The 26052-nt window shown below is 34.9% G+C and overlaps 2 protein-coding genes across 2 annotated transcripts; both read left to right on the top strand.

Annotated features, from left to right (window-relative positions):
• The first annotated feature begins 1006 nt into the window (after positions 1 to 1006).
• LOC124354918 lies at positions 1007 to 15058 on the top strand. The gene is made up of 12 exons (XM_046805728.1): positions 1007 to 1078; positions 4603 to 4815; positions 6690 to 6868; positions 7689 to 7879; positions 9623 to 9693; positions 10936 to 11126; positions 12392 to 12552; positions 13650 to 13773; positions 13819 to 14017; positions 14267 to 14421; positions 14618 to 14769; positions 14854 to 15058. The coding sequence occupies exons 1-12, from the start codon at positions 1021 to 1023 to the stop codon at positions 15056 to 15058; spliced, it is 1899 nt and encodes a 632-aa protein (XP_046661684.1). The 5' UTR covers positions 1007 to 1020.
• LOC124356172 (nose resistant to fluoxetine protein 6-like) lies at positions 14883 to 25516 on the top strand. The gene is made up of 7 exons (XM_046807346.1): positions 14883 to 15219; positions 16658 to 16848; positions 17741 to 17879; positions 18318 to 18507; positions 21281 to 21423; positions 22558 to 22663; positions 25330 to 25516. Exons 1-7 carry the CDS (start codon positions 15136 to 15138, stop codon positions 25389 to 25391), a joined length of 915 nt encoding a protein of 304 aa, XP_046663302.1. The 5' UTR covers positions 14883 to 15135; the 3' UTR covers positions 25392 to 25516.
• The last annotated feature ends 536 nt before the right edge of the window (positions 25517 to 26052 follow it).

Genomic DNA, 26052 nt, shown 5'->3' with positions numbered 1-26052 from the left:
TACCTAAAAGTTACTACATCCTAAGTGCGTTTATTGAGAAGCTAAGGACTTCGGATTGAGAATTCCTCAACACTAGTCTAAAATAGTTCAATTTCTATTGAAATCATTGGAGTTATTTAATAAAATATCAAGGGATGGTGTTATATCATAGGTACTTTTAAAACCTGTTTTACTCCCCGACTTCAGGGTCCCAAAACCGTTCTTTAAACTTGATTGATCATTAGATTGGAATATGTGTCAGTGAGTGTTTAGAACCTAACTTATGCCCACTTCAAAGAATATACCCATGGTGTCCCTGTTTTTAATAGCAAATTATGTGCGAACCAATTTAAATTTAAATATTTTACTGCCGTATACATGTATTACATATATGACAAATGTCAGTAGTACATTATTGTACCTTAAGATATAAAAATAAATATCTGTACGAAAGTCAAGAAGAATAAGAAACTAAACTTGCATTAAGTAATAAAAACAAAACAAATCATTAATACAGTAGAGTTTAGGCTAGAAATTCCCAACCGAATAAAAACAACCGTCTAATACGTATTCTTTTAGATGTTTTTACAAATAGTTGTTTCTGTTATATTTTTTAAACGAATGGGTAGCTTCCAAAAAAACCTAGCTCTTGTATTTTGAGGAAGTCCATTCGCCAGAGCCGAGCGATGTTCCGAGGGTAACAGCTAGTCGATAATAAAAGCGTCTTTTCATGTTGATAACACAGGTCAAAGCTAATTATGTTAATTATCATAATAAACATACTTATTCATAACCCATAGTTAAAAACATTCCTTGCAGTCTAGAATGTATAGAACATTTTTCATAAATGGTGAGAAACCGGAAAAGAGCCAAAATGGTTTAGCTAAATAAAGGTGTTCATGTTGTATTTCTCTTGAGTTGTTTACATAACGTAACTTGTCTGAATTAACCACTTATTACTTGTATGCAACAGCATACGTACGCGGAAGGTCGCGTAACTACAGTCAGTATTGCGTGGTAAAGTGCAGAAGTGCAAAGGACATGGAGGGCTGGGCCTTGCTCATCTTCCTGTTATCTGTGGTTACTCATCAGTGCTCAGGTGACCGAAATATTTAGTTCATAATGAACAGTTTTGTTTCATCAAAGCTTTTCAGAGACATTTCAAGTTATTTGATCTTAATCTTTTTTAGATATACTACTAACAGGATAAATAATTTGCTCAATTACGTATAGCCTATATTTTCAAAATCACGTTTACTGTTATATTAAGGACTGTAGTTAAAGAGCTCATATTAATGCTAAAGAATGAATACTACTAACACATGTTGCATTTTAGTGTTCTGAATGTGTGACAGATTTAAATAATGTAAAGTTCGCACAGATATTCCGTTTATGACGTTTTATCCAGATTAAGTCATTTGTATGAAGTTTGTTTTTGACGATGGAAGGATTGTGAAGGAAACAAGATTTTTCCGGACATTTACCATTGTTCAGTGATACAAGAATCAGTGAGATCTGCCTAGGTAGTTGGTCGGAGAATACAGACCTATTGTGACCCGTATTCTGTAGTTAAGTTTTAATTATTAGTTTTTCTATTAAGTGCATGGTTTAGAGTTACTGAAGTTGACACACAACATGGTGGTTGTGATTCCTGACTTACGCGTGTCACAACGCCCGGGTATGATTTGTTTATTTTAACCTATTTTGTAATTATGTGTTAGGTTAGTTATTTACCTGAAGAAGAGATCAGATTGCAGTTCTCGAAACGTAGTGTTACTGACTTCTTGTATCTCTAAAAGATGGGAACTGTCCGGAAAAATCCTGTTTCCTTTACATTAAGTCGATATGGTATTTTCTGAATACTGAGTACTAGTACAAGCTTGAAAATTTGTAGGTAGTTGGGTGAAACAGTAATAATCCAAATGTTTCACTTTTTTGTGGGATTGAATTGAGCTTGTGGGAAAACCTGTAAGTAATTTTTAGGCGCGTAAAATTAGCCAATGCTGTACTTGATACAGTAATTTCTTGATAAATACACGAAACAATAGCCACCAAAGATGATATCAGGGGCAAATAGAAAATTTCTTAGTTTTCATTCAGTATTTATATTTGTATGATTATTTTGGGACGTGTAAAATTTACTTGAGAACCATTAGCGCTATGGCTTGCATTGCACTTTCCCTTAGAATTTCGTAACGTTTTCATTTTGATGAAATTTATATCTTACCATTTTTTCTATGAATTTCTCAATTATTAATTTAAATATTTAGTTTAGGACGTGATTATGATTTACTATCAGAGATTTGTAACACGTTAATTCAAGAAAAACGTTTACGTTGTGAATTCTAAATAAGTTTGGTAAACTGAACAAAAATGAGACGCTCTGTCTGTTACAAGAGATAAGATAAGGGGAAGATAAGAATGAGCTTATTTCTTGAAGCACATCAATGTTTATTTTAAATTGAAAATTGTCGTACAGCCCTATCTGGATTAATTCGTGGTGCTTCAGCCGAATGTCATGAAAGTACCAGATAACATATCAGAGATAGAATATGAAAAAGATATACAATATATTATAAGCAAAATTCCTTTCTTTTTCACAATTACTCTAAAATCGTTAAGTTGATTGATTATTCGTTTGGTAACAGTAGGAATCATACCTACGGCTATATCAATAATTGAATATTGTTGGACAATCTAAGTTTTCTTTTGTGTTTTTTCTTAATATTATAGCTATAATAATGATAATAGCATTGTAATTTTTTACTTTTCAGGACTAGAACTATGTTAGGTTAGTTACACATGATACTTTACAATCTGTAACTTTCATTTTAACCTATGTGTATGACAGATATATGATGGGTGGTAAATGAAAATTGGATCAGATGTTCGAGACCTATAAATAAGATGTCACTTTTACCAAACTAAAGAATTATGAAATATAAAACTTGATATTTTCATTGGGAAAAACCACTTGGTTTTGTTTTCACATCAATTAATAGTTTTACACAAGAACGTAGACAGGAAAAAATTTGGGGGGGGGGAGGGTCCAGATAACTGATATTTTCCCCTAGTCAGAGAATAAGGGCTCATTTTGTTCCTTAAAAACTTCTTGACCCATTTCTTTGTTTAGAACGATTTTTAAGCAGTACATGTCAGTAATAATGAATTTTAAAATAATAATAATTGTTTACTAAAAGATTAATTGAAAAAAATGCACATTTTGTGGGGGTCCGGACCCCTTGGATCCTATCACTGGCTACGTCCTTGGTTTTACGCGGGTTTTAAATTAAATTGTCCCAACATGGGGTGGAGCGAGGAGTATAAAAAATCAGTTGATGAGTTCCAAAAAAAGTTTGTAAAACAAACTTGCTCATTTATTTTATTTTTCTCCAGCAGTAGTTTATTCGGTTCGATTTGGAAATGCTCCTTGCTGATCGTGGACACTTCTTATCAAGGAAGTCATCGATGAGCACATTGTTCATTTTTTTGTTAAAGAAAGAATGAAAGTTGACACACGGCCAAACTAGCACAGGTGCAGTTATCACATACACCAGACTGAAGCAGTAGTTGAAGTTGAGCTCTTAGTTTCGTAGCAAGGGAAATATGTCTTAGATGTTCAGGTATTCGACCGTTATGAAAGTGCTCTTATACTGCGAGAGGCAAGAGTATTTAATATTTTTTTTTGAATATTGAGGAAATATTTTCTCTCCTTGTGGTTGTCGTAAAGGCAATGCACGAGTATAAAAATAAACCAGTTAAACAAGAATTTTCAATATTCTGTGTGTTGCATCGGAATCTTTTATTAGTCTCTATAATTTTATTTAAATTATGAAATTATTTTGTTTTTAACTAATACAACCCAATAAGAAATAAGCTTTTACAATGTAAAAGTTTCAGGTTTCTATAACAAAAATAATTATATATCATCGTTTTAACTCATCCTGTGTTTGCGCCTGTGTGTAGCCTATATTGTATATTTGTATTTTTAAAATGTTCATACATTTTCAAAAATACATTGCTGCACGTGTTTTTACTACTTTTTAAGCAGTACATTTCTTACTCCTGACGAAGAGGGTAGATTTCAATCTTTGAAACGTAGTGTTATTCTTTTTGTAACATATAACGATGGTAAATGTCCAAAATCCTATATTCTGTCAAAGCTTCTGTCGTCTATAACAAACTTTAATAATCGTGTATAAAAGATCTCTATATATCGCATTTTTACAAGAGAATTAGTAAATATATAAATATAAAAACAATTAACGTGTATAAATATACAACAGTTATATATATATATATATATATGAAATCAAATAAGAAATATAAAACAATTGGCTCAACTCAAGAATAACAGTTTTTAGAGGATTTTATCACAAATATAATGACACACAAATAATTTAAATCGAATAATAAATAACTGGTATAGAGAAGATTTGCTGTGACAAGACATAGCCCACATTGAGAGCTGCCGTTTATTCACTTTTCGTATTGTTTACAATTCCGCTGAGAACCTCATTATTAATAGTTTAGAATAAAGGAGATATAGTTTAACGAATAAATAAATTAAGAATCCTCTAAAAACTTAGAGAAGTCAATTTATAGTCTTACTTTTACTTGAAGGTGAAATAGCAGACCACTTGATACAGGAGACTAGAGACAGGATAGTTCCAATACGAAGGATCCTACTGCCGGTGCCAGAAGACATGCTGGAGGAAGCCTGGTTCTTCATGGGGTCTTACATCATTCCTCTGGACTCTGAGACCGAGAGGTGCCGTAACCACAGCTCCTTCCTTTTCGACAGCTTCCTCAACGAAGAAATGTGGGCCATCAGGAGTAAGTATTGTATTAAGAGACCAAGAAGCAAACAGGTTGTGGAACTTAACCACTAAGTTATAATTAATTATAAAAGTAATTCTCTACAAGCTATAACAATGTATACATAATTGTCTCTTTCTTCAAGTATGTTATGCGTTAAAGGTAAATGGCATTGTAATTACTAACAAGAATTCACAGTCGTTTGTTTCGGCTCTCGTATTCGGTTTTATGCCCAACCAAAGGGGTTTTTTTATTATTTGGCATCTTCCGTTTCACTATTCAGAACATAGAGTTAAAGGAATATTAACATTTCTTATTTAACAAGTGGAAACAGTACTGCCGTGAGTTGAATGAAGAAACTGACGTAGGCATGCGTAGAAGAATGAGCAGTTACTACGCATGCGCTGTATCTCATGTAGTACAACGGTTAAAGGCAACTGGAGTCATTACAGATATAATAAACAAACAAACCAACATAAATCAATTGAAAGGATAACAGGATTTCCGACATTTGCCATCGTTATAGGTTCGCAGTTTTGAATAACGTGCCTTTTTAAAATGGATTTAATACATTTTTTTAAAGTTTGTTATTGACGATGGAAGGTTAGAAAGGATAACAGGATATCGAACATTTGCCATCGTTATAGGTTATACAAGGTATAACACAACGGTTCGAGAATTAGAATCTATCCTCTTTGTCAGATGGGGAGGTATTACTAAATACAAAAATACAAACCGGAAAGAATTAAAGAAGGGACAGAAAAGGGTTCATGGGTCTTTTTGACGTACCCATGGATAGATTCCAATCCTGGAACGTTGTGAAACATTTTGTTATACCTTTCATAATCTATAACGATAACAAATGTCCAAATATATCCTTTCAAACCTTCCATCGTCAATAAAAAACTTTAAACAAAAACAATGATTCAATTAATTTAAAAAAGAATAACATCAAAATTGTATTTATGGTTTTAAAAGTGCCCCTTCCAAACTTGATGCTGTTGTTTATTATTCTCTGGCGGAAAGTCAGTATCAATTCCAGCGCATTTCTAATTTCTTCAACCAAATCACGGCTCGTAACTAGAATTTGTATCTCTCATATAATTAATATGAGATTCGATTAACTGCTTTTGACGACCTTGAATTTTGGTTAAAAAAACGTTCTATTTAAAAATGTACAGTGCAAGTTAGAAAGTTAAATGTTTTCAGCAGAGTATTACCTCTGTTAATTGAATTTAAAGTCCGATGTGCTTTCTCTATCTCTGATCTCATTTAATGTAGATTTGAAATTTGTTACAATGGTACGTGTTACTTCAAATTGTTAAGAGCAACTTTAAAAATAAAACAATTTACATGATGACATTACTCACTAAAACAGGATATAAAATGTATTAAATGTACCTTACGGGAGATAATGAAGTTTACTTTCAAATTTTCGAGCTAGGCACACAAGACGTCTGTCCTTATTTGATTTTTTATAGTTTTTAGTCTAAGGTCTATGAAACCCATAAACAATAACGCTCCAAATTTTGCTGATTGAATTTGTAGTAATGTCACTCATAGGTTTTATACTGTTTCAGGTTGAGGACGTACAATTGCAACCTCATAGTTCATAAGGATCAAAGTTTTCAGTATAATTTCCATTGGCTCATATTAAATTTAGAAGAAAATTGTAAAAAATAAATTTAGTAACAAAATCATTTATACGTCTTTGTAGTTAATTACTATTAGAAAAAAATCTTTCAAGCGTTACAGTTCCATAAAATTATTTAATAATTTATTGGTGATTTTTGGAATTACTAATCGATTGAAAACTTTAAAACCTAAGTGTTTGGGCATTGGTTGGTACAATCAAATCGACTGTTGATTAATTTAAATGTTTTATTTTCCAGTGGTGGATGCCGCTGGAAAACCCGGCGCCGGCATCATAGACGGCAACATCATGTCTCTGGGAAATTATGACGAATGTTTATCTGTCTCTGCTCCTGGTGGTCTCTTCCAAGGTCAACACTGCATCGTCGAGACCAGAGGCATATTGCCAACCGATACAATAGACAAGTTCTCACCTATGGTAATAATTGAGTCAAATGTAACCTACAGCTAAGCATAGATTAAACACACACCACATTAGTTACTTGAAATATGTTGTTTGCTCCCTTCTTCTTATAGGAAACATTTATATACAGACCATGCACATTTCCTCGAGTATTCGTAGATTCGTGCACTTAGGAACTGGTTACATACCACTCGCCATTTTAGAGTGATCCTTTTAAGTTGAAACTTGCGTCTTCTTACTCAAAAATAAATGATACCATTAAATGATGTACCATTTAATTTAATTAGACGACGTTCTCTATGGGCCGTTCCCTCTAGGCTGAAACAAATTAAATTCTGCATCAGAGGATGGAGGGAAACTTTACTCGTATACAGTTGTTGGTTCTAGGTGGTTCACCTGAAATTTTTACCAAATTTTCCCAAAAAAATGTAAGAAATTCTATTGGATTGATCATGTTCTATGAAATTAGCTAATGTTTTAGGAAAACAAATTAATTCTAAGACACTATAATTAAATAAATATGTATGGAGAGAAATACAGTGATGTTTATACCTGATGTTGTTTTATTCTTTTGCAAAAATGGCTTCAAAACAAAAATCCAGTTAGTTACAGAGTTAAGTAAAATTAAAATGTATAATGCAGATATCCGTGCAATCGAAGGCGTCGGAAATTTGACTGTCTTAGACTTAGCGTTGTTTCAAATCCTATGTGCAAGTATGTGATGTTGTTTGTCCGCCAAGATCCACTTGGACGTGACTCTCAACTCCCTGGATTCTCCTATGCTATTGGTAGCCACCATTACAACATGGTTATGAGAATACTCTGTTGGTTGCAGGAAGAGATAATGCGCACGATCCGCAAGGATGTGATGTTCTCAGTCTGTGTGCCGGACTCCTGCACGGCGCAGGACGTCAAGATCCACCTGGACGTGACTCTCAACTCCGTCAACGCGACTGCCATCATGTACGACTCGAGCTGCTCTTCTGCCACCTCCCCGCCCCTGGATCTGTCTGACTACATCGTCATGTGAGATAAGTTCGTTGATTCGACATGGAAATGTGAAAACCCTGTCATTGTTTCCTTGCAACTCGTTGCAGTATGAAATCGCTTACGGAATCTCTAGAATATTGCGGAAGAATCCATACAGCTTACGCTTATTCCTATTACGCTTATTACGCTATTTTTTCTTCTTAAAAGAAGATTTACCACAATAAGGCACGTCTACGTCTATATTTAATCCAATATGTTTTAATACTACCTAAACTTAACATGCTCGTATTTTTCTTGTGTCGTTTATCACGATTAAATAATTGAAGCTTCGAAGGCAGAAACATGACTTTTGCTGTCGGAATGTGGTTAGAAAAATGGCGCTCTATGCTTCTCATATCAAATATTAGTGTTGGTACAGAAAATGATGGCTCAATTAAAATTGTAAGGAAGCCTAAATGTTTTAGCATCATATTTCAAAAATTGCCAGGACACTAGTGGTTGGCTGATACGTAACTTGAGTGTACTGCAGGATCGAAGAATGTTGCTGCATAGGAGATACTTCTTAACTTTAGCCGTTTTGTAGGCTATTGAAGAATATGCTCTTATTATTCCTTTACCGGCAAAAACTGATGTAGTATGGATAGATTCCGTGTTCTAGTTTTGTATTTTGTTTTAATCTTGTTTGTTGTTATTTAAAGGTTTAAATTTATGTAGTCATTTATCCGAAATTTATCTTGTTATTATTTAAAGATTTTTGAGTGAACTCAAGCGCAGACTGTTGATGGTCACGTGGGGCTAAAACTCCTAAAATAATTTTAAACTTTTAAAATAAAAAACACATTTAATTTTGTATGTAAATTGCTTTGATGGAATAAACTCCAATCGATCAAACAAGTGCAGAATCCTCAAGATCCCCTCCCCCCAGCCACACATTGAGGGTCTGCAACAAAAGGTTGTAGTGTTCCCTTCTTAAAGATAAAAATTGTCAAAGCTTAAGAAGACAGAAACCTCTGGAGTGGTAACCACAGTCATAAACAATGCAAGAGTAGAATAATTAGATGTTTCCGAGCTTAGTTGTCCTTGGAATTTTCTACGTTAATAACAATTCTGCTTAGTCAATTACGCAACCTGGAATTAGTATAACTTATCCTCCGTTATTATTACCATAACCCACCGCAAAACTGTGATTGCACGTATTTTAGTTTAATTTACAAGGGAATTCATTTTGCAATTACGACAACAAATTCGTTATGCAAACGGTGTAATCGTTTAGATTCTTCATAATTAGAAATAAATACGGTTACAAGATCACGGATGGATTACGTTCTACTCAGTTTTGTGTTATCATATGGTTAGGTACCATCCATTAAAAGCACCTATATGATACTCATAAGAAAGTTGAAGAGAATTGGTTGGAAAATGGACACTGCGATGTGTAATGTATATGGGTGTCTGGGTGCTAAAATCGGTACACATTTCGTCATATTTTTAGTTGTTTCTACGACACCGACTGTAACAGCTCATTGCATGAAAAACTGAATTTGAATGTAAAATGTTTTTGCGTTCTAGAATGCTGTAAAATTAAATGACATCTTAAGAAGTGCCGTAAACCACCGTAGCCATAAGTATCAAAACTGTGGCTTATCAGAGTAACTGTATTTTGATATAATTTAAAATATAGTTTATAGCATAATTCAAGGAACAGTATACAATTAAATCATCGTAGTACATAGAATAAATAACTGCGAATAATGACGATTTTGTAACTGTTGTTTACAGAATGGTGCTTGTCATCATCGTGGTTCTAGTTGTTCTGAGCACATGCTATGAACATCTCACTGCGAAGTCAGGTAAAAAACTTTAGATATAGAACGTAACTCACACTAGTTTTAAGAATCCTGGAGTAACTATTTAATAACTAAGAAAGGTCAATTTATAGGAAATGATCGAATCGTGAGGCAGTGACGTGCATAGAAAATTATTTCGGACGGGCTGAAAAAACTAGGTGGTTTAGGAGGTATAAAATATACTTAAAAAACAGGGGCTCGGGAAGCTTTCCCGTAGGAATTGAGACCCTCATAAATGTGTTCTAGTTCAAAACAAACCTATCTGGTGCAATTTAATATTTTATTTTCTAAGTTTTTTTTTGGGGGGGGGGAGCAGGGCCTCTGAGCCTCTCTTTATGAGAGTAACAATAAGAATGAGAATAATTAATTCACACAATAGAACACAAGGTTTGCTGTGGAAGTCAAAACATCAGTATAATAAGTAATTATATAAAATAAAATGTATTTCAGAACTTCATACATAGTACACTTTACATACACGAAATTAGTCCCACATGGGCCACAGAGGCTTGTGCGTGGTGACGAGTCGAATTCTTGTTGCTGTGCACAGCGGTATTACAATAATCAACATAATAATAAAAATAAACAATTTTATATATTGTTAAAAAAATTACTACCTCTCAAATCTAAAATACAAATATTCAACTGTAATTTGTTGGCCACAGACCTCATAAATTATGCAAAAATACCGATTAATCTAATTATTTTGATATCAAATCATAGAAAAATGATTTCGTGACCCGGATCAGTGAGCCGGTTCGCTCATGATCTGAGCATTACTAGTGGAACGTCTAGGTCTAATCTAAGGGGTAGTCTTTCTGTGTCATAGCTCAAAATCAGTGCTTTTTATTTTTGTCACGGCAGAAAACGTGAACTATTTAGCGATCGATAGAGGAATTGTAAACGATTAAATTTGGATTTCGCGTAGAAAACCAGTTCTGAAATTTAAGGAGGGTTAAAAAACATGACACCCAGTCAAGGACTCTTTGTGAGTTTCCTATGTCTTGGCCAATAAATCACTAGCTTTTACATAAAGATGCTAATCAATACCGATTCTTCTAGAACAAAAACTTTCCTGATGTTCACCAATGTACAGGTAAACAACTATTCTTCTCCAGTACCATAGGGTCCGTATCTGTATCTCTATCTACGTTGCCTGCAGAGACTTACTGTATAATGTTTTAGCGGTGCATACTATTTGGTGTATTATTGCTGTAACATTGAGTTGACTGAGTTAACTTCCAGAACGAAAGGACCTGCTGGTCAGTTTCTCTATCACGTCTAATACTAGTCAGCTGTTGTCCACCACCGAGTCCCCGAACAGTCTACCCTGCCTGCACGGACTGAGGGTCCTCGCCATGGCTTGGATAATCGTGGGCCACCGTTTCGTCAACCTAACCCTCGTTCCAGGAAGTGACGGCCTCAAAGTTGTCCAGGTTTGTTACATATTTTCTCCCATATTTATTGTAGGATAAATAATTTTAGTTATCCAGAAAATTAACTATTATTTTATAGTTTGCTTAATTGTTTGGCACCATACTGGAGTCAAAAATGGTTTCTGAAAACTTTGTCCATAAAACTGTGTCATAATCAATTATACGTGATTGTATATATAGACTCAGAGTAGTCGATTGATGTATTGAAATACAGACTTTAAATTCCTGAATCTGAATTTGTCCCAATTTGGAGTAGGTCAAAAGGTTGGAGCACTGAATCCTGAAAGAAGGGCCATATATAGCAGCTTTGAACCAGTAGAAGTTTTAAGACTGTCATAGTAGGATGTAAAATTAAAGTTAAAAATTTGCTATGGAATACACTTTTTTTTCCTATGGAAGAGTCATCAACAGGATCCAAGAACCAAAACGAATATGGTATTTTCAGAAATTAAATGTTTTTGTTAAGTGTAATTTAATTTATACATTTTTAAAAGTTAAATACTAGAGTCTCAAGGCCTAAAGTACGTGTTAAGTAGGGTAAATATTAAATAATTAGTAATAGCAATGAACTAGGATATCGTATACCATGGTAGGTCTCTTTATTGTAACACATTTTCTTTCACCTCGGTTTGTAAAGTATTTTGTGTTCTTAAATTTAACAAGGAATTCAAATGCTGTGACTCATTTTTAACGAATAATACTCCAATACTTTGTGCTAGTAGTAGTCACCTCAGGCATCTGTGCTCTGCGAAGTCTACCAATGTTCTGCTCCGAGGGTTTAAAAAATGGCCTATTTTGGCTTAAATCCACTCACATTTTGTGTATGGAGCGAGATTTTTGGGGAGGTTGTGCTAGAAATAAAATAGAGCCAGTCTCCAGATTTCAAAAAAGGAATTTAAGAATAATTTGCAAAATGGATCATAGAGAGTCGTGTAGGGGAGCTTTCGAGGAGTTGGGATTCCTGAGTTTAATTTGCGTCTATATTCTTGAGGTGATTGTGTACTGCAGATTCAGGAGCTCGTGGCGCGGCGTTGAAGTCATCAATATGAAATAATAAGTATGAATATAAAATAATAAGTATAAATATGAAGTAATAAGCATTAATATGAAATAAGTATGAATATGAAATTATAAGTATAATAATATGAAATATAAGCCTAATAAAAGTATTATCACTTTAGGTGACTATAGTGTTAGAAATTGAGCTAACTACTATGTTGTGAGCTTTCAAAATTGCAGAACTATTAAAACTCTCCTTGCTCCAGAATCTCGGCCGTCTGGCCTGGACTCCAAGCCAGAGTATCGACAAAGTATTAGGGATATTCTTCCTGCTTTCCGGGACTCTGGCAGCCTACAACTTCCTCCGGGATCGACTCGAGGGGAAAAAATTCAACTATCTCAAAATTTGCGGTCATCGTTACCGAAGGTCTGTAGAAATATATGTATAGCTAAACATCATTTGACTGCACATATAGTAGCTATGATAGAAGGGTTTATGCAATGTAAATGTTGAGTTTAGATCCAGTTCACCTTCCTCTCAGTGCAGCGTCTGGAATCTGCTGCGGTCACAGACTTGACTCCTGGAATATGGAGTCATGTTCGAATAAAGAGATCCAAAAAAAGAAGCATAAAATGTAATCTTTACATAGTTTTGACATCAAGGACGCCCAGACTCCAAAATAGTGTAATCTGGGAGAAGAAGTGTTCTCATTGTCTCATCAGGTCTACAATGAGTGGACTGCGATGTTTTATACACACCGGTTGAGCAACCGTGTTATTTTTACAATCATGTAACTATTGGTTGATAATGTGCTACAATTGTGGGGTTGTCATCGGCAACACTATAAAGCGATGGAGAGCGCCCTTCTATCTTTCGCAGAATCGCAGGCGCATGTCCCAAGAAAGGTTTTTAAAGTCAAAAACTTTATTTTTTTTCTCTTACGGCAATTAGTAAGATGTTTTTAACTATGCCGTTATTAACCCTACCTTGATTATGATACACATGCAAAAATGAATAAAACCAAACAGTTTTCAGCAGCATGTTTTCTAACATAACTCAGATTAAATTTGAATAATGACTTTAGCTCCAGTTCACCATCCTTTTATTGCAGCGTCTGGTATCTGACGCTGTCTCAAACCTGACTCCTGGAGACGGGTTCGTCTGATGAGATCCAAAGAAAATCAGTGACGAAGAAGCTCGAAACTAACCTTTATATCGTTTTGGCATCAAAGACACCTGTACATAGGTGAAGTGGCAGTATCATTGTCTCACCAGTGCACAGTTGAGTGCACTAAAATGTTCCTGACACGATCTCTGCAAGATTTATCCTCCCAAGTTTTCTACACATAACGCATCTAAGAATTAATTGCAATTTAATGTTCAGTTTAGCTCCTGTTCACCTCCTTTTATTGCTACATCTGGTGTCTGATGGTGTCTCAGACTTGACTTCTAGTATCTGGAGTCATGTACATTAGCAATTATGTGATACCTTACAGCACCCTGAGTTTTTTATATTGTGACAGGTTGATTCCACCAGTGTTGTTGGTATCTATTCTTTACGCTACCTTGCTGAAGAATCCTCTACCCTCTTCCAGATATCTGGAAGAGGATGTTCACCATATACCAAGAGAACTGTCAGGAGAATTGGTGGATTAACCTGCTGTACATTAGCAACTATGTGGTGCCTTACAGCACCGTGAATTGTTTATCAATATACATTGTGACACGTTGACTCCACCAGTGTTGTTGGTGCCTATTCTCTACGCTACCTTGCCGATACGTGTGGCGGACGGTCCTATCTGGAAGAGGATGTTCAGCATGTACCAAGAGAACTGTCAGGAGAATTGGTGGATTAACCTGCTGTACATTAGCAACTATGTCCTTATAGCATGTAAGTTGTTTATCAATATACATTGTGACAGGTTGACTCCACCAGTGTTGCTGGTATCTATTCTTTACGCTACCTTGCTGAAGAATCCTCTACCCTCTTCCAGATATCTGGAAGAGGATGTTCACCATATACCAAGAGAACTGTCAGGAGAATTGGTGGATTAACCTGCTGTACATTAGCAACTATGTGGTGCCTTACAGCACCGTGAGTTGTTTATCAATATACATTGTGACACGTTGACTCCACCAGTGTTGTTGGTGCCTATTCTCTACGCTACCTTGCCGATACGTGTGGCGGACGGTCCTATCTGGAAGAGGATGTTCAGCATGTACCAAGAGACCTGTCAGGAGAATTGGTGGATTAACCTGCTGTACATTAGCAACTATGTGGTGCCTTACAGCACCGTGAGTTGTTTATCAATATACATTGTGACACGTTGACTCCACCAGTGTTGTTGGTGCCTATTCTCTACGCTACCTTGCCGATACGTGTGGCGGACGGTCCTATCTGGAAGAGGATGTTCAGCATGTACCAAGAGAACTGTCAGGAGAATTGGTGGATTAACCTGCTTTACATTAGCAATTATGTGGTCCCTTACAGCACCGTGAGTTGTTTATCAATATACATTGTGACAGGTTGACTCCACCAGTGTTGCTGGTATCTATTCTCTACGCTACCTTGCTGATACGTGTGGCGGACGGTCCTATCTGGAAGAGGATGTTCAGCATGTACCAAGAGAACTGCCAGGAGAGGTTGGTGGATTAACCTGCTTTACATTAGCAATTATGTGGTCCCTTACAGCACCGTGAGTTGTTTATCAATATACATTGTGACAGGTTGACTCCACCAGTGTTGCTGGTATCTATTCTCTACGCTACCTTGCTGATACGTGTGGCGGACGGTCCTATCTGGAAGAGGATGTTCAGCATGTACCAAGAGAACTGCCAGGAGAGTTGGTGGATTAACCTGCTGTACATTAGCAACTATGTGGTTCCTTACAGCACTGTGAGTTGTTTATCAATATACATTGTGACAGGTTGACTCCACCAGTGTTGTTGGTATCTATTCTCTACGCTACCTTGCTGATACGTGTGGCGGACGGTCCTATCTGGAAGAGGATGTTCAGCATGTACCAAGAGAACTGCCAGGAGAGTTGGTGGATTAACCTGCTGTACATTAGCAACTATGTCCCTTATAGCACTGTAAGTTGTTTTGATAAGCATATAAGATTTAAAACATGAACAAGGCATTATAAGTGTGTGGGTATTCGGGGTATGTTTTTTATCTATATAAATACAAATGTAGTTTTCGTTTTCCAATGAAATATTCCGTGATCCACATGCATAAAATTTAAAATATATAGCCCTAAAAAGAGGCCTTCTGGTTCAGTCGAAAGAATGAGGTAGATTTTATGACAAACAAATTTTTGTCTTGTAGAAAAACTAATTTCTCATACGATTAACGTATTTTCTCGAAGTATCAGTATCTCGAAAACCTTACGAGATAAAGAAATGAAAATTCCATAGATTTTTTCTAAAAAAATTTTTTCTACAGGTTGACGAAATCGAAGGGGTTTTGAAGCTTGAACGGTCGCTATATAGATACAAAATAGCGAACCGAATTCAGCCAAGATATTTATAAAACACATTTTTGTACTGATTTTGAACTTGTTTGGGATTTCTTCGGAACAGTTATCGTTTTCCCAAACCACGTTTTATGTATATACTCTGGAAAAAAGACTTGTTTTGGCCCATGGGGCTATGTTCGGTGAAATTATTTCGATATTGCTTTAAGTATTACAATGAGGAAAATTTCAAAAATTCTACGTAATTCGATCAAATAAAGCTATTACTCTAAACAATAATCTAGACACATAAAAATAAATATTTATTACCTGAGGCAGTTATTCTATCAATTAATCATGCCTAATTACAAAAATTTAATTGCTATAGAACTTCTATAGTGGTGCCTTTATGGAAATACCCAAAATCAAAATGTTGCACATTCATGTATGTTTGCATTTGGAAGAGAATTACTAAAGTTGGGTTTGAAATAAAAAAAAAAATGTTAAAGCTTTTAATGTCTTCTGTTTTGATAAGGTGGAGTGGCAGAACCTAATAAATTTTTAAACGATAACATTAAAACCTGAAGAGTATATATTTTTTAAACAAAAAAAGGAGCAGATGAATAAACCAAACAAAACAGAGTGAAGAGAGTGTTGTTTAGTAGGCCAAAAGTATATATAAACAAAAAAAGCTATAGTTTTTACTCACTGTTTTGAATATTTAGGTTCAATTCGCCATCCAAAAACTCTTGAAAACTTCTAAAAACTGAATTCTAAAAATGTATATAATGTGTATTAGAATTTTTGGAATTGGGAAGGAGAAAATTAATTTACATTAAGAAAAGTGTTTTTTTAGTTATAAAATTTAGAAGAAACATATCACTTTAATAACAAGTTTTTTGATAATTATACCCTTTTTGTATCATATATTCAAACAACATATCTTGGAAATTACAGGACAATTGATCAAGTAGTTTTAATTTTGGGTTAACTGGCGAATTCTCTTTTAAAATGCTGTAAATTTAGATCTTCTTACGAAATTGTCTAATTATAGCATACCTTGCACCGTGTTCCAGTGTTTGCCATGGACATGGTATGTGTCAGCTGACTTCCAGCTACATGTCCTCTCTCCTCTTCTGCTCCTACTGATATACAAAGATAGAACTCGAGGGTTTCTTCTTGCAGCCTTCATCATCTTGGTCTCAATCGCTGGAGCGTTGGCCTTCTACTTTTGGTACGAAATACCAGCCGGTGGAATTGCCCAGAGGTAAATGACTAGATTAAGCTACACATGACGTAGCTATGATGGTTCAATTTGTATGTTGTTTTTACCTCCAGTTCACCTTCCTCTTAGTCTAGCGTCTGGAACAGACCCACCTAAACTGCAACATATATTGTAATCTAGATAAAGAGGTGTTCTGATTGTCACATCAGGTGCACAGTTGCACCGGATTGTGTCAGGTCACAGATGCTGCACCAAGAGGAGTCAGGTTCCAGATGCTGCACCAAGATGAGTCAGGTTCCAGATGCTGCACCAAGAGGATTCAGGTTCCAGATGCTGCACCAAGATGAGTCTAGTTCCAGATGCTGCACGAAGAGGAAGATGAACTAGAGCTATAACCAACATTCACATAGATTAAACTTATAGTCAATATAATCACGCCATAAACTGCAGAAAATAAAGGAAATTTAGAACTGCCTTTAAGTTTGTTAGTCTGGAATATTTACAGAATACGAAAAGTGTTAGTTAATATATTTCTACCTCAACTCAAAACATCTAAGACAAAATGTTATTGTAGCTATAAAATAACAAAAATCAACAAATTATGTAAACTACTTATTGTAATAATTTCTGCTTTGAAAACAAATATGCAGAAGGGTTAGGCCTACTGCTCAATTAAAATGTGAGCGTTCTTTTACATTTGTTTTACTAGATTGTGTGTATTTAAAATAGACAAACTAAATGTTGTAAGGCTGAGATTTACCTCCAATCCTACTTCAGTAGTATGAAGAATTGCCTAAGACTTTAACAATGAAATTATTTTTAATAATCCTTAAGTTCTAAAAATTTTATAATTGTTGTTAAATATTTATAGGATACGATTTTTGAATAACAGCCTATAGGCGAAGAAATATTAAACTCTGTGTTTTGTTAACAGAGACCAGTCACACCAGAAGATAACACTCGTACAACATGTCCAAACCCAATTCAGACTGGCATTATTCATCGTAGGTCTGTGTCTTGGCAACCTCTTGTTCAGGATCAAACAAAACCAGTTGAAAATTAAGCTATCAAAGGTAAGTTATCATCCCCATGATTGTAATAATTGTTAATTACATTAAACCCAATTCATTCTGACGTTGTTCATTATAGCCCTTTGTCTCGGCAACATTTTGTTCAGGATCAATCAGAACCAGTTGAAAATTAAGTTACGTCCCCATGTTTGTCTTAATTGATATTAACATCAAACAAGGTAACTTGTCAAATGCTACACTCAAATAACAGAAACTTTTAGGTGACGGAGAGTCACCGTAAGATCAGTAACAAGGGCATTAGGTTCCAATTGAGTGCGGAACTCTAGAAAACTTAAGGTCTTGTGAGCGGGATCAATTATTAAAAATCTTTTGCTTTTATCCAATTTGATGGCTTTCTGGTTTTAGCTACTTTACTACTTTGGCATCCACAAATCCTGACGATAAATGGTGCAATTATTTTCAATACCTTTTCTGCCTTAGCCGCAGCTGTTGGTGGGGTGGACGGTGGCGGTGCTCTTGATCCTAAGCACCGTCTTGTCCACCAGCATATTCGACGATCCCCAGTACGTGCACATTCCCTGGCTGGACTCAGTCTACCATGTCTGGAGCCGGCAAGCCGTCGGCCTAGGAGTCACCTGGGTCATCCTTGTCTGCACAATCGGCAGTGGAGGTAACGGCGTCTTCCTTATACAAATACAAATTTTGCAACGTAAATACAATAGTCACAATTAAAGGGTGCACAGAGATTTACGAATTGGAAAGTTTATACATGTGTGGATACTGTTTTCCAACAATTTTAGTAAGAAAAAGTATAGAAAAAGAAATATGTTTCTTGTGAAGCTGTTGCAAATCAATATGACTTCTTCCTATTTTATTATTAAGGATCTTGTGATAAGACCTCCTTGAAATCGTGCTGTCTGTATTATGTACATTCTTGATGGGAAGGTCCTAGAGATTTTAAACTTGGATTCCTCCCTGTTCTAAGGAAAACGACTATTGATTTTAGAGCCAAAAGGTCAGGAGACACGTGTCTGTGCGATAAATCGCGATAAAAAAGGTCCCAAATACTTGATACTAGGCATAGGTACATCTTGGGACAAAGAAGAACCCTATTGATTTTGAGTTCAAAATGTTAAAGAGGGATTCAAGGGCCCACGCGTCTTTGCGATACCCCTTTCGTTACATTGTGTCGTGTTTATTAAAAATTCTTAGTTAGCTCGCTATATTTTGGCATGTTCATTCATATTTGTTTAACTCCATTGAACACCCTAGAAGGATTCACTTCTGGCCGTTTAAACTTTCCAATTGACCCTACACTGGTTACAGCAAAACCCGATGGGTTACGTCACTTAAACCTGGGTAACCTAATGGATGTCCAGGAGACACACATCAGTAACCGCAAATGTCCAAATTCTGTGGTGCAAGGGTAGATCGATCGGTCTAGTCTACTGAGAGAGATGACTGTTGGAGTTGGTGAGGCTCCCCAAGTGTTAACGGCTGTTGCTATTCTAGACATACGAATAGAATAGAATAGAAAACTCTCTTTATTGCAGGAATATACAAACTCAATTTCAAATGAAATCAAACAAATAACACATGATTAAAACAGTTCATAAATAAACAATAATTACTTACAACTAACAATAATTACTACTCAAATATATACTATAAATATGTATATTCACGCAAAAGGTAGTCCTTACAGGCATAAAGCCCAATTATAAGGGAACCCTATGCTAAGGTTTACCTCCCCGGTAAAACTAAAATTAAATAAAATCCTTATATCAAATTGAAGAAACAACAACTTTCATAATAAATCTGATATCTATGTAAAAGAGTCTGCCAAACTACAGAAGTGGTAAAATTAACACAAACTTATTACTTCTATCATAAAAAAAATTGTATACATATATTATAATATAGTACTTAATTTTATAATAAAAATTTATATAAATGTACCATTATATTGTATTTTAAACATACTAGAGCTACATAAAAAAATAATACTACATTTATAAGGTTTGCGAAATAATATTAAAACATTTTCTCTTAAAATCTATAGTTTTAAAAGATATATCTAAACTAAAACCCTTATTATCTAGATATAAGGGCACAAGGGCGTGCCGTACCCTGTCTACTTTGACCGGAGAGGCTGGTTCAAAGCTGGCTTCTCCTTCCTAGGAGATATGATTGAGATTTATGCCCTAAATCCTTCTAAGTGGATCTTGACAGGAGGCGGCCCCTACCCCAACCTTACCCCTCCAGAATATCTTGTCAATCCGAAAGCAGCGCAAAGGTACTTTTAGGAAGTGCAACTTCTAAGCTTCTTGTCCTAAAAAAAATAAAATGAAAATCGCGTTTATCACACGTACGAAATGTAAGCCTTACTTCTTACACCAATCAAATAAGAGGGCAATCAATCGTATATTGCATCGCAATAAACGAAATTGCAATTGAAAACCGCTGAACTATTGGAGTGAAATGTGCAAATGAAAGTCAACTGAATAATTGCTCATCATGGATGGAACCAGAGTTGTGATGATGAATATTTTAAATTAGCGCCACGGGTAGGTGTTTGAATATAGGTCATCCCCTTTCCATTGAGCTGCTGAATATGGTAGTTAATTTTTGCTAACCCTGTTTCAACCTAGACTTTTCACACTATTTTTTCCTTTAGGTCATATATAATGTCCAGAGGTAACTAAATTACGCTGTATTGAAAGCATCTATTCATTCGTTCACACTAAATATAGAGTTATACCACAAATTTCAACCCTCTAGGTCAATGTGATCGACAGTTATCGTGGATACAGACAGATAAAATCGAGTTTCATGATCAGAAATTGACGGGAGAGACTTTGCTAACGCTCAGCTAGTAAACTTTTGTTAAATATTTTCTTATAATCGTTAAAAATGTGTACACAAAAAATATATTAACACATGCATAGCTCATACCCTTGATTATGAATCATTCAAAGAAGAAAGACTTTTCTATGCTATTAGTTGTTTCTGTTTGAAATCTCTCCACATATGCGTCACCTAGCGGCTAACGCTAGAAACACACGCAGCGATCGTCGAGCAGCGAAGAGAAGGTAGACAGAGCCGAGCAGTTCCGACTGCCACCGACAAACCAATCGGGGCTGATGGGTGAAGCAAGCGATGATTGCGACTCTGGTGGCGGGTACACGAACCACGTAAAACCATATACACTGGCTGTTAACAGCTGTCCCGTAGGGGCTCGTACTAGCATACTAGTTTTTCTTTGTCCTGCAATCAAGTTTCGTTACCAATAAGATGGTAAATATTAACAATAGTAAAACAGTAAATTTTAACCATCTTATTTAAAGATGGAATTTGCACAGATTGCATCTACTTTAAAAATGTGTATGATATGCGTGTTTGATATGAATAAATCCGGCGAGTTATGGATGTGATGTTTTCAGGTATAATTGATAAAATACTGTCGTGGAAAGCGTTGATTCCTCTGTCGCGTCTCACGTACTGTGTGTACCTGCTGCACTTCTTCGTGCAACAACTCCAGATCTACAGGACAAGAACTAGTGTCACAGTTGACACCTTTGACATTGTGAGTAATTATTGGTTTAATTCTATAGCAGGTCATGGTTCCCTAAGTTTGAGCTGAAATAATTAAAAACTATATTTGTATCAAACATTTTAAATGATTGACTAAAAGTTATTCACGGAAGAATGCTGGGCTTATTCACCTGCTTTGCTGAATAATAAACCAAACGGCTAGTTATATTCTTATTGTCAACATTTTAAATTACACGGGTTCATGGAACTTTAAACTGTTGGCGCATACTCAATTCGATTTATGTACAGTATATTGAAGAAAATACTCAAATAATTACACATTTTAATGGCATTAAAATAAAATTGACTGAATAAAAAACTTTTTTATCGTGTTAGTACATAAAAGTTTTTGTAGTTTTTGAGTATTAAATAAATTAATAAATAAAAGAGGTGGTTTTAAACTGCGTAAATAAACAGCTTAGAATTTTTGAGGTTTGCTTCCAAAATAGGATTTGAAATTATAGATCTCGAAAATATGTACAATAATTTTACAATATAGATTGATGGTTTTAGTTAAAATAAATTTAGAAATTTTTCCTACAGAGATATTATATTAGTAACCGATGATAAACTGTCTATAAATCACGTAACAATACTTCAAGATCTATTTCAAATTTTACTATATATATACTATATATACTATTATATATATATATATATATATATATATATATATATATATATATATATATATACTATATATATACTAGCCTATACTACTATATATATAGTAAGCAAGGCTAGAAACAAGTGAAAACATTCCTAATGGATTAGAACTAACCATTTTTGTATGAAAATTAGATTGTAAAACAAAAAATAAAATAAAAATCTTAGAAACCTGTTCTTGTATACTTCTGGAGCAAGAATAGAAACCTATTCATTAATAGGGACATAACGGTAATAGGTTAGGTTAGCGTAGCTATGGGGGAATGATTTATTCAACAACGTGAATATTGAGCACTAAAAGGAAGGTGAACTGGAGCTAAACTAAACATTCACATAGGTTAGTTTAGGTTAAGTTACGTTAATTTAGAAATAAGTTAGAATATTGGTTAGGCCAATAATTTTGTGAAGTTTATTACACTGTGAGACTTTAAATTTTATTATTGGAATTTTTTCTTCGTAGTGGTACTTGTTCTTCTCTGATGTCTTCATCAGTTATATCCTTGCCACTTTCTTGTACCTGGGCGTGGAAGCCCCTGTCAGCAATATCTTCAACAATTTATTCAAAGGTAAACCAGCATGTTTTTTTATAAAATTTGAACTAGAGAGATAATAATAAGCTAAGATCAATTTTAAATGTTACTAAATGTAAGGAAAAATTAGTAAATGAATAAAGGGTAAATTTCGGAATTTACTACAGTTACAATGTAGATTTCCATAAATATGTGTCCAACTCAAATTCGTTCTCGCTCATGGAATAATTATGTTTATTCAATCGAAACGTTTCAATCAATAGTGATTGGCATCACTGCACATTTTAAATCTCGCACATAACTGAGTGTTATTTTTGTTGCAACAACAGGTCCAATACATAATGATGCATGATTAAATGAATATAGATTTATTTTACAATCTGTCATACGTAAGTTTTTCTGACTCCAGATGTTTATTCATGGGGTTACTGAAATCTTTACTTGATGCAAATATATAAAAAAACTCTTACGAGGAAATATTTGGAATACTATCAGTTCTATGTTTAAATCAACTATATACAAAAAAAGAAAAAAAATACTCACACGACATGTTGTGTATAACGCAGCTATGGTGGGAAGGGTTGATTCAATGTGATTGTTGAGTTCAGATCCAATTCACCTTCCTCTTACGTGCAGAATCTGAAATGTGAGGCTGTTGCAGACTTAACTCCTGAAATCTGGAGTCATGTTCATCTGAATGGATCCAAAAATAGTCGGCGAAGAAGAACAAAGAAGGTCAAAACGAATTTTTGCGTCATTTCGGCATCGGATACACCTCGATTACAAATCAAGTGTAATCTAGGTGAGGAGGTATTCTAATTGTCTCATCAGGTGCACAATTGAGTGCACTATGATGACTGACACGATAACAGAGCACGGTGGAGCAACCGAGTCTTCTACACATTACGCAGCAATGATGGGGAGGGTTGATTCAATGCGCATGTTGAGTTAAGCTCCAATTCCCTTTCATCTTACTAGATAAAAACTACTTAGTAACAGTTTCTCATCTTACATGAACGATGATTGGGCCTTCATAGAATTTAATATATTTTATTGGGACATTATACAAAATTTAATGTTGTGGCTCATTTCAAGAGTGGAGGTTGTGTCTATTCAAAACCATTTTACAGCATCTACAGCAAAACACGTAAAATAAGATTAAAAGAGGGCAAAAAAGATTAAAAGAAAGGTACCTGGATAATATTGAATACCGCCCGACTCCCATGGGTGTGAACTGATAAAAATCACTCCTTTTATAGAGGAGCTTTTACAGATCTTATTACATGAGTAAAACTCATATTGTTGCTCTCAGAATTCTAGTCGAATTTACTCTGCTCACATCGCATTATCTCAACTTCTTAGATCATTTCTGTTTTATCAATAATTATAATTATAGTATAGGATAAACCCTCAACTTATCGTTGTCAAATATAAGTAATAATAACGTTTAATGGTGTAATCCTTTTGGTGTTTAAAGAAAAATGTGTAATTTGGGGTGGTGAAAAAATTTTAAATTTCAAGGTTACAAAGATATTCCCAAAGAAAAGTAAAATGGAGGAAGTCCTTTTGTGTACTTCACAAGGAGTTATATGAATTTAAAGTAGTAATTTTAAACAATTTCGTAATTAACTTAAGAGAAAACAACTTAAGATAAGGACACGACCTTTTTATAGTGTTTAGGTCCATATTAATTTATTTCTACAATACATAAAATGCTTTAATTATCATCTGATTTGCCTCTGTTATCGTGCAGGGAAAATATTTTAAAGGAACGGCACTAAAAAAATAAATGTTTGAACTGAAAACCTAATAGACAAGTGCATATGCTTTTTGTCAGCCCTCATCTAAAGACTTACAGGAATATTTTCTAGTGTAGTACGGATATTTCTCGACATGTATGTATATACGAAGTCATGATATCTCTAAGTTCCTCAAGGATACTAGTAATAACATTACTTTGTAAAAGGATATATATATATATATATATATATATATATATATATATATATATATATAATATATATATATATATATACTTGATCTATTTCAACTTGGATATTTAATATAAAGAGACATTTTTATAATCTAGGTTATATTAATATTTTTCTATCTTAAAATTTCAAATATTTTAATTGTGTACCTATTTTTGTCATACATTTTAGAATCACCCGTGCACATGCATCTTGTGTATGATACACCTGTACAATGAGTACCATCTAGGTTTTCTGGTCCACGCAGCGTGGAAAAGTAGGCAATACAATTGAGAACTAGAAATATTTTGGTATCAACGGGGAGGGAACCGCATCTTCAGTAAAAACATGTTGAACCAAAACTGGCAGGACCAGTAATACACTTCCGCAGATGAGTAAATAGGCGGAGCATTATCGTGATTGGCTGAACCTTGACCAACCACCGATCTGTCTGACCAATCAGCGATACGTATGGCTCTTGTATCACAGGCTGCCAAGTTTTCAATAACCTGATGCTGCCTTCGTTGAACTTATTTTCAATCACGATTGGCTCCCGACCGTTACTACCCGTTATTAATGGGTCAGAAATGATGTTCCATGAAATGTTATTTCTTATATAAGTAGTTTTTATTGTAGGTGAGGATAATCTACAGTCGTGATTAAATAATTTACAGTAAATAAACTAACGTAATTTTGTTTAAATGTATAATTACCATAGTTTTGTATTCACAGACTCGCAAACGTCGACCGAGAAGAGCCAGAATGTTGTGATGTCTGCAATAACAAATCCATGATGAAGATATCCTCCACATCTTCAGAAACACTTCATCTCATCTTAAAGACTTTTAGAATAATATCAAATGGGTGTTATGTGTTAAGTAAACTAATGATAACAACATGTTAACAACATGATAACAACATGTTAACAACATGATAACATGTTACAAAAGGTATAAAAAAAATTTTCGAGGATTGGAATCTATACAGGAGCTTTCAATGCCTTTGATTGATATCATTAACAAAGGTTTCCGTCAGGGTCTCTTCCCCAGTAAATTAAAACATTCTAAAGTTATCCCGCTTCATAAAAAGGGGAGCAAACATGACGTTAGCAACTTTAGACCCATATCCTTGGTGTCAACCTTTTCTAAGATTATAGAGAAGGTTGTCCTCAACAGAATATTTGAGCACTTACAAAGGAACAACATCGAATTGAAGGAGCAACACGGCTTTCAACAAAGAAAATCCACCCAAACTGCTCTAGTGAACTTTGTGGAACACGTGATCGATCGGATTGAGGAGGGAGAGAACGTCATTAGCCTTTTCCTGGACCTGAGTAAGGCGTTCGACTGCCTTAGCCATGACACGATCCTAGCAAAGCTCAGGTCTCTTGGATTCCAGAAATCTACCTAGTCTTGGTTTAACAGCTTCCTCATGGATCGAGATCAGTTAGTAGAG

This window comes from Homalodisca vitripennis, chromosome 1 (genome assembly GCF_021130785.1).
Source record: "Homalodisca vitripennis isolate AUS2020 chromosome 1, UT_GWSS_2.1, whole genome shotgun sequence".
NCBI classification, from domain to species: Eukaryota; Metazoa; Arthropoda; class Insecta; order Hemiptera; family Cicadellidae; genus Homalodisca; species Homalodisca vitripennis.
The sequence above is the reverse complement of the archived record's forward strand: the minus strand, read 5'-3'. Positions and strand labels throughout refer to the sequence as shown.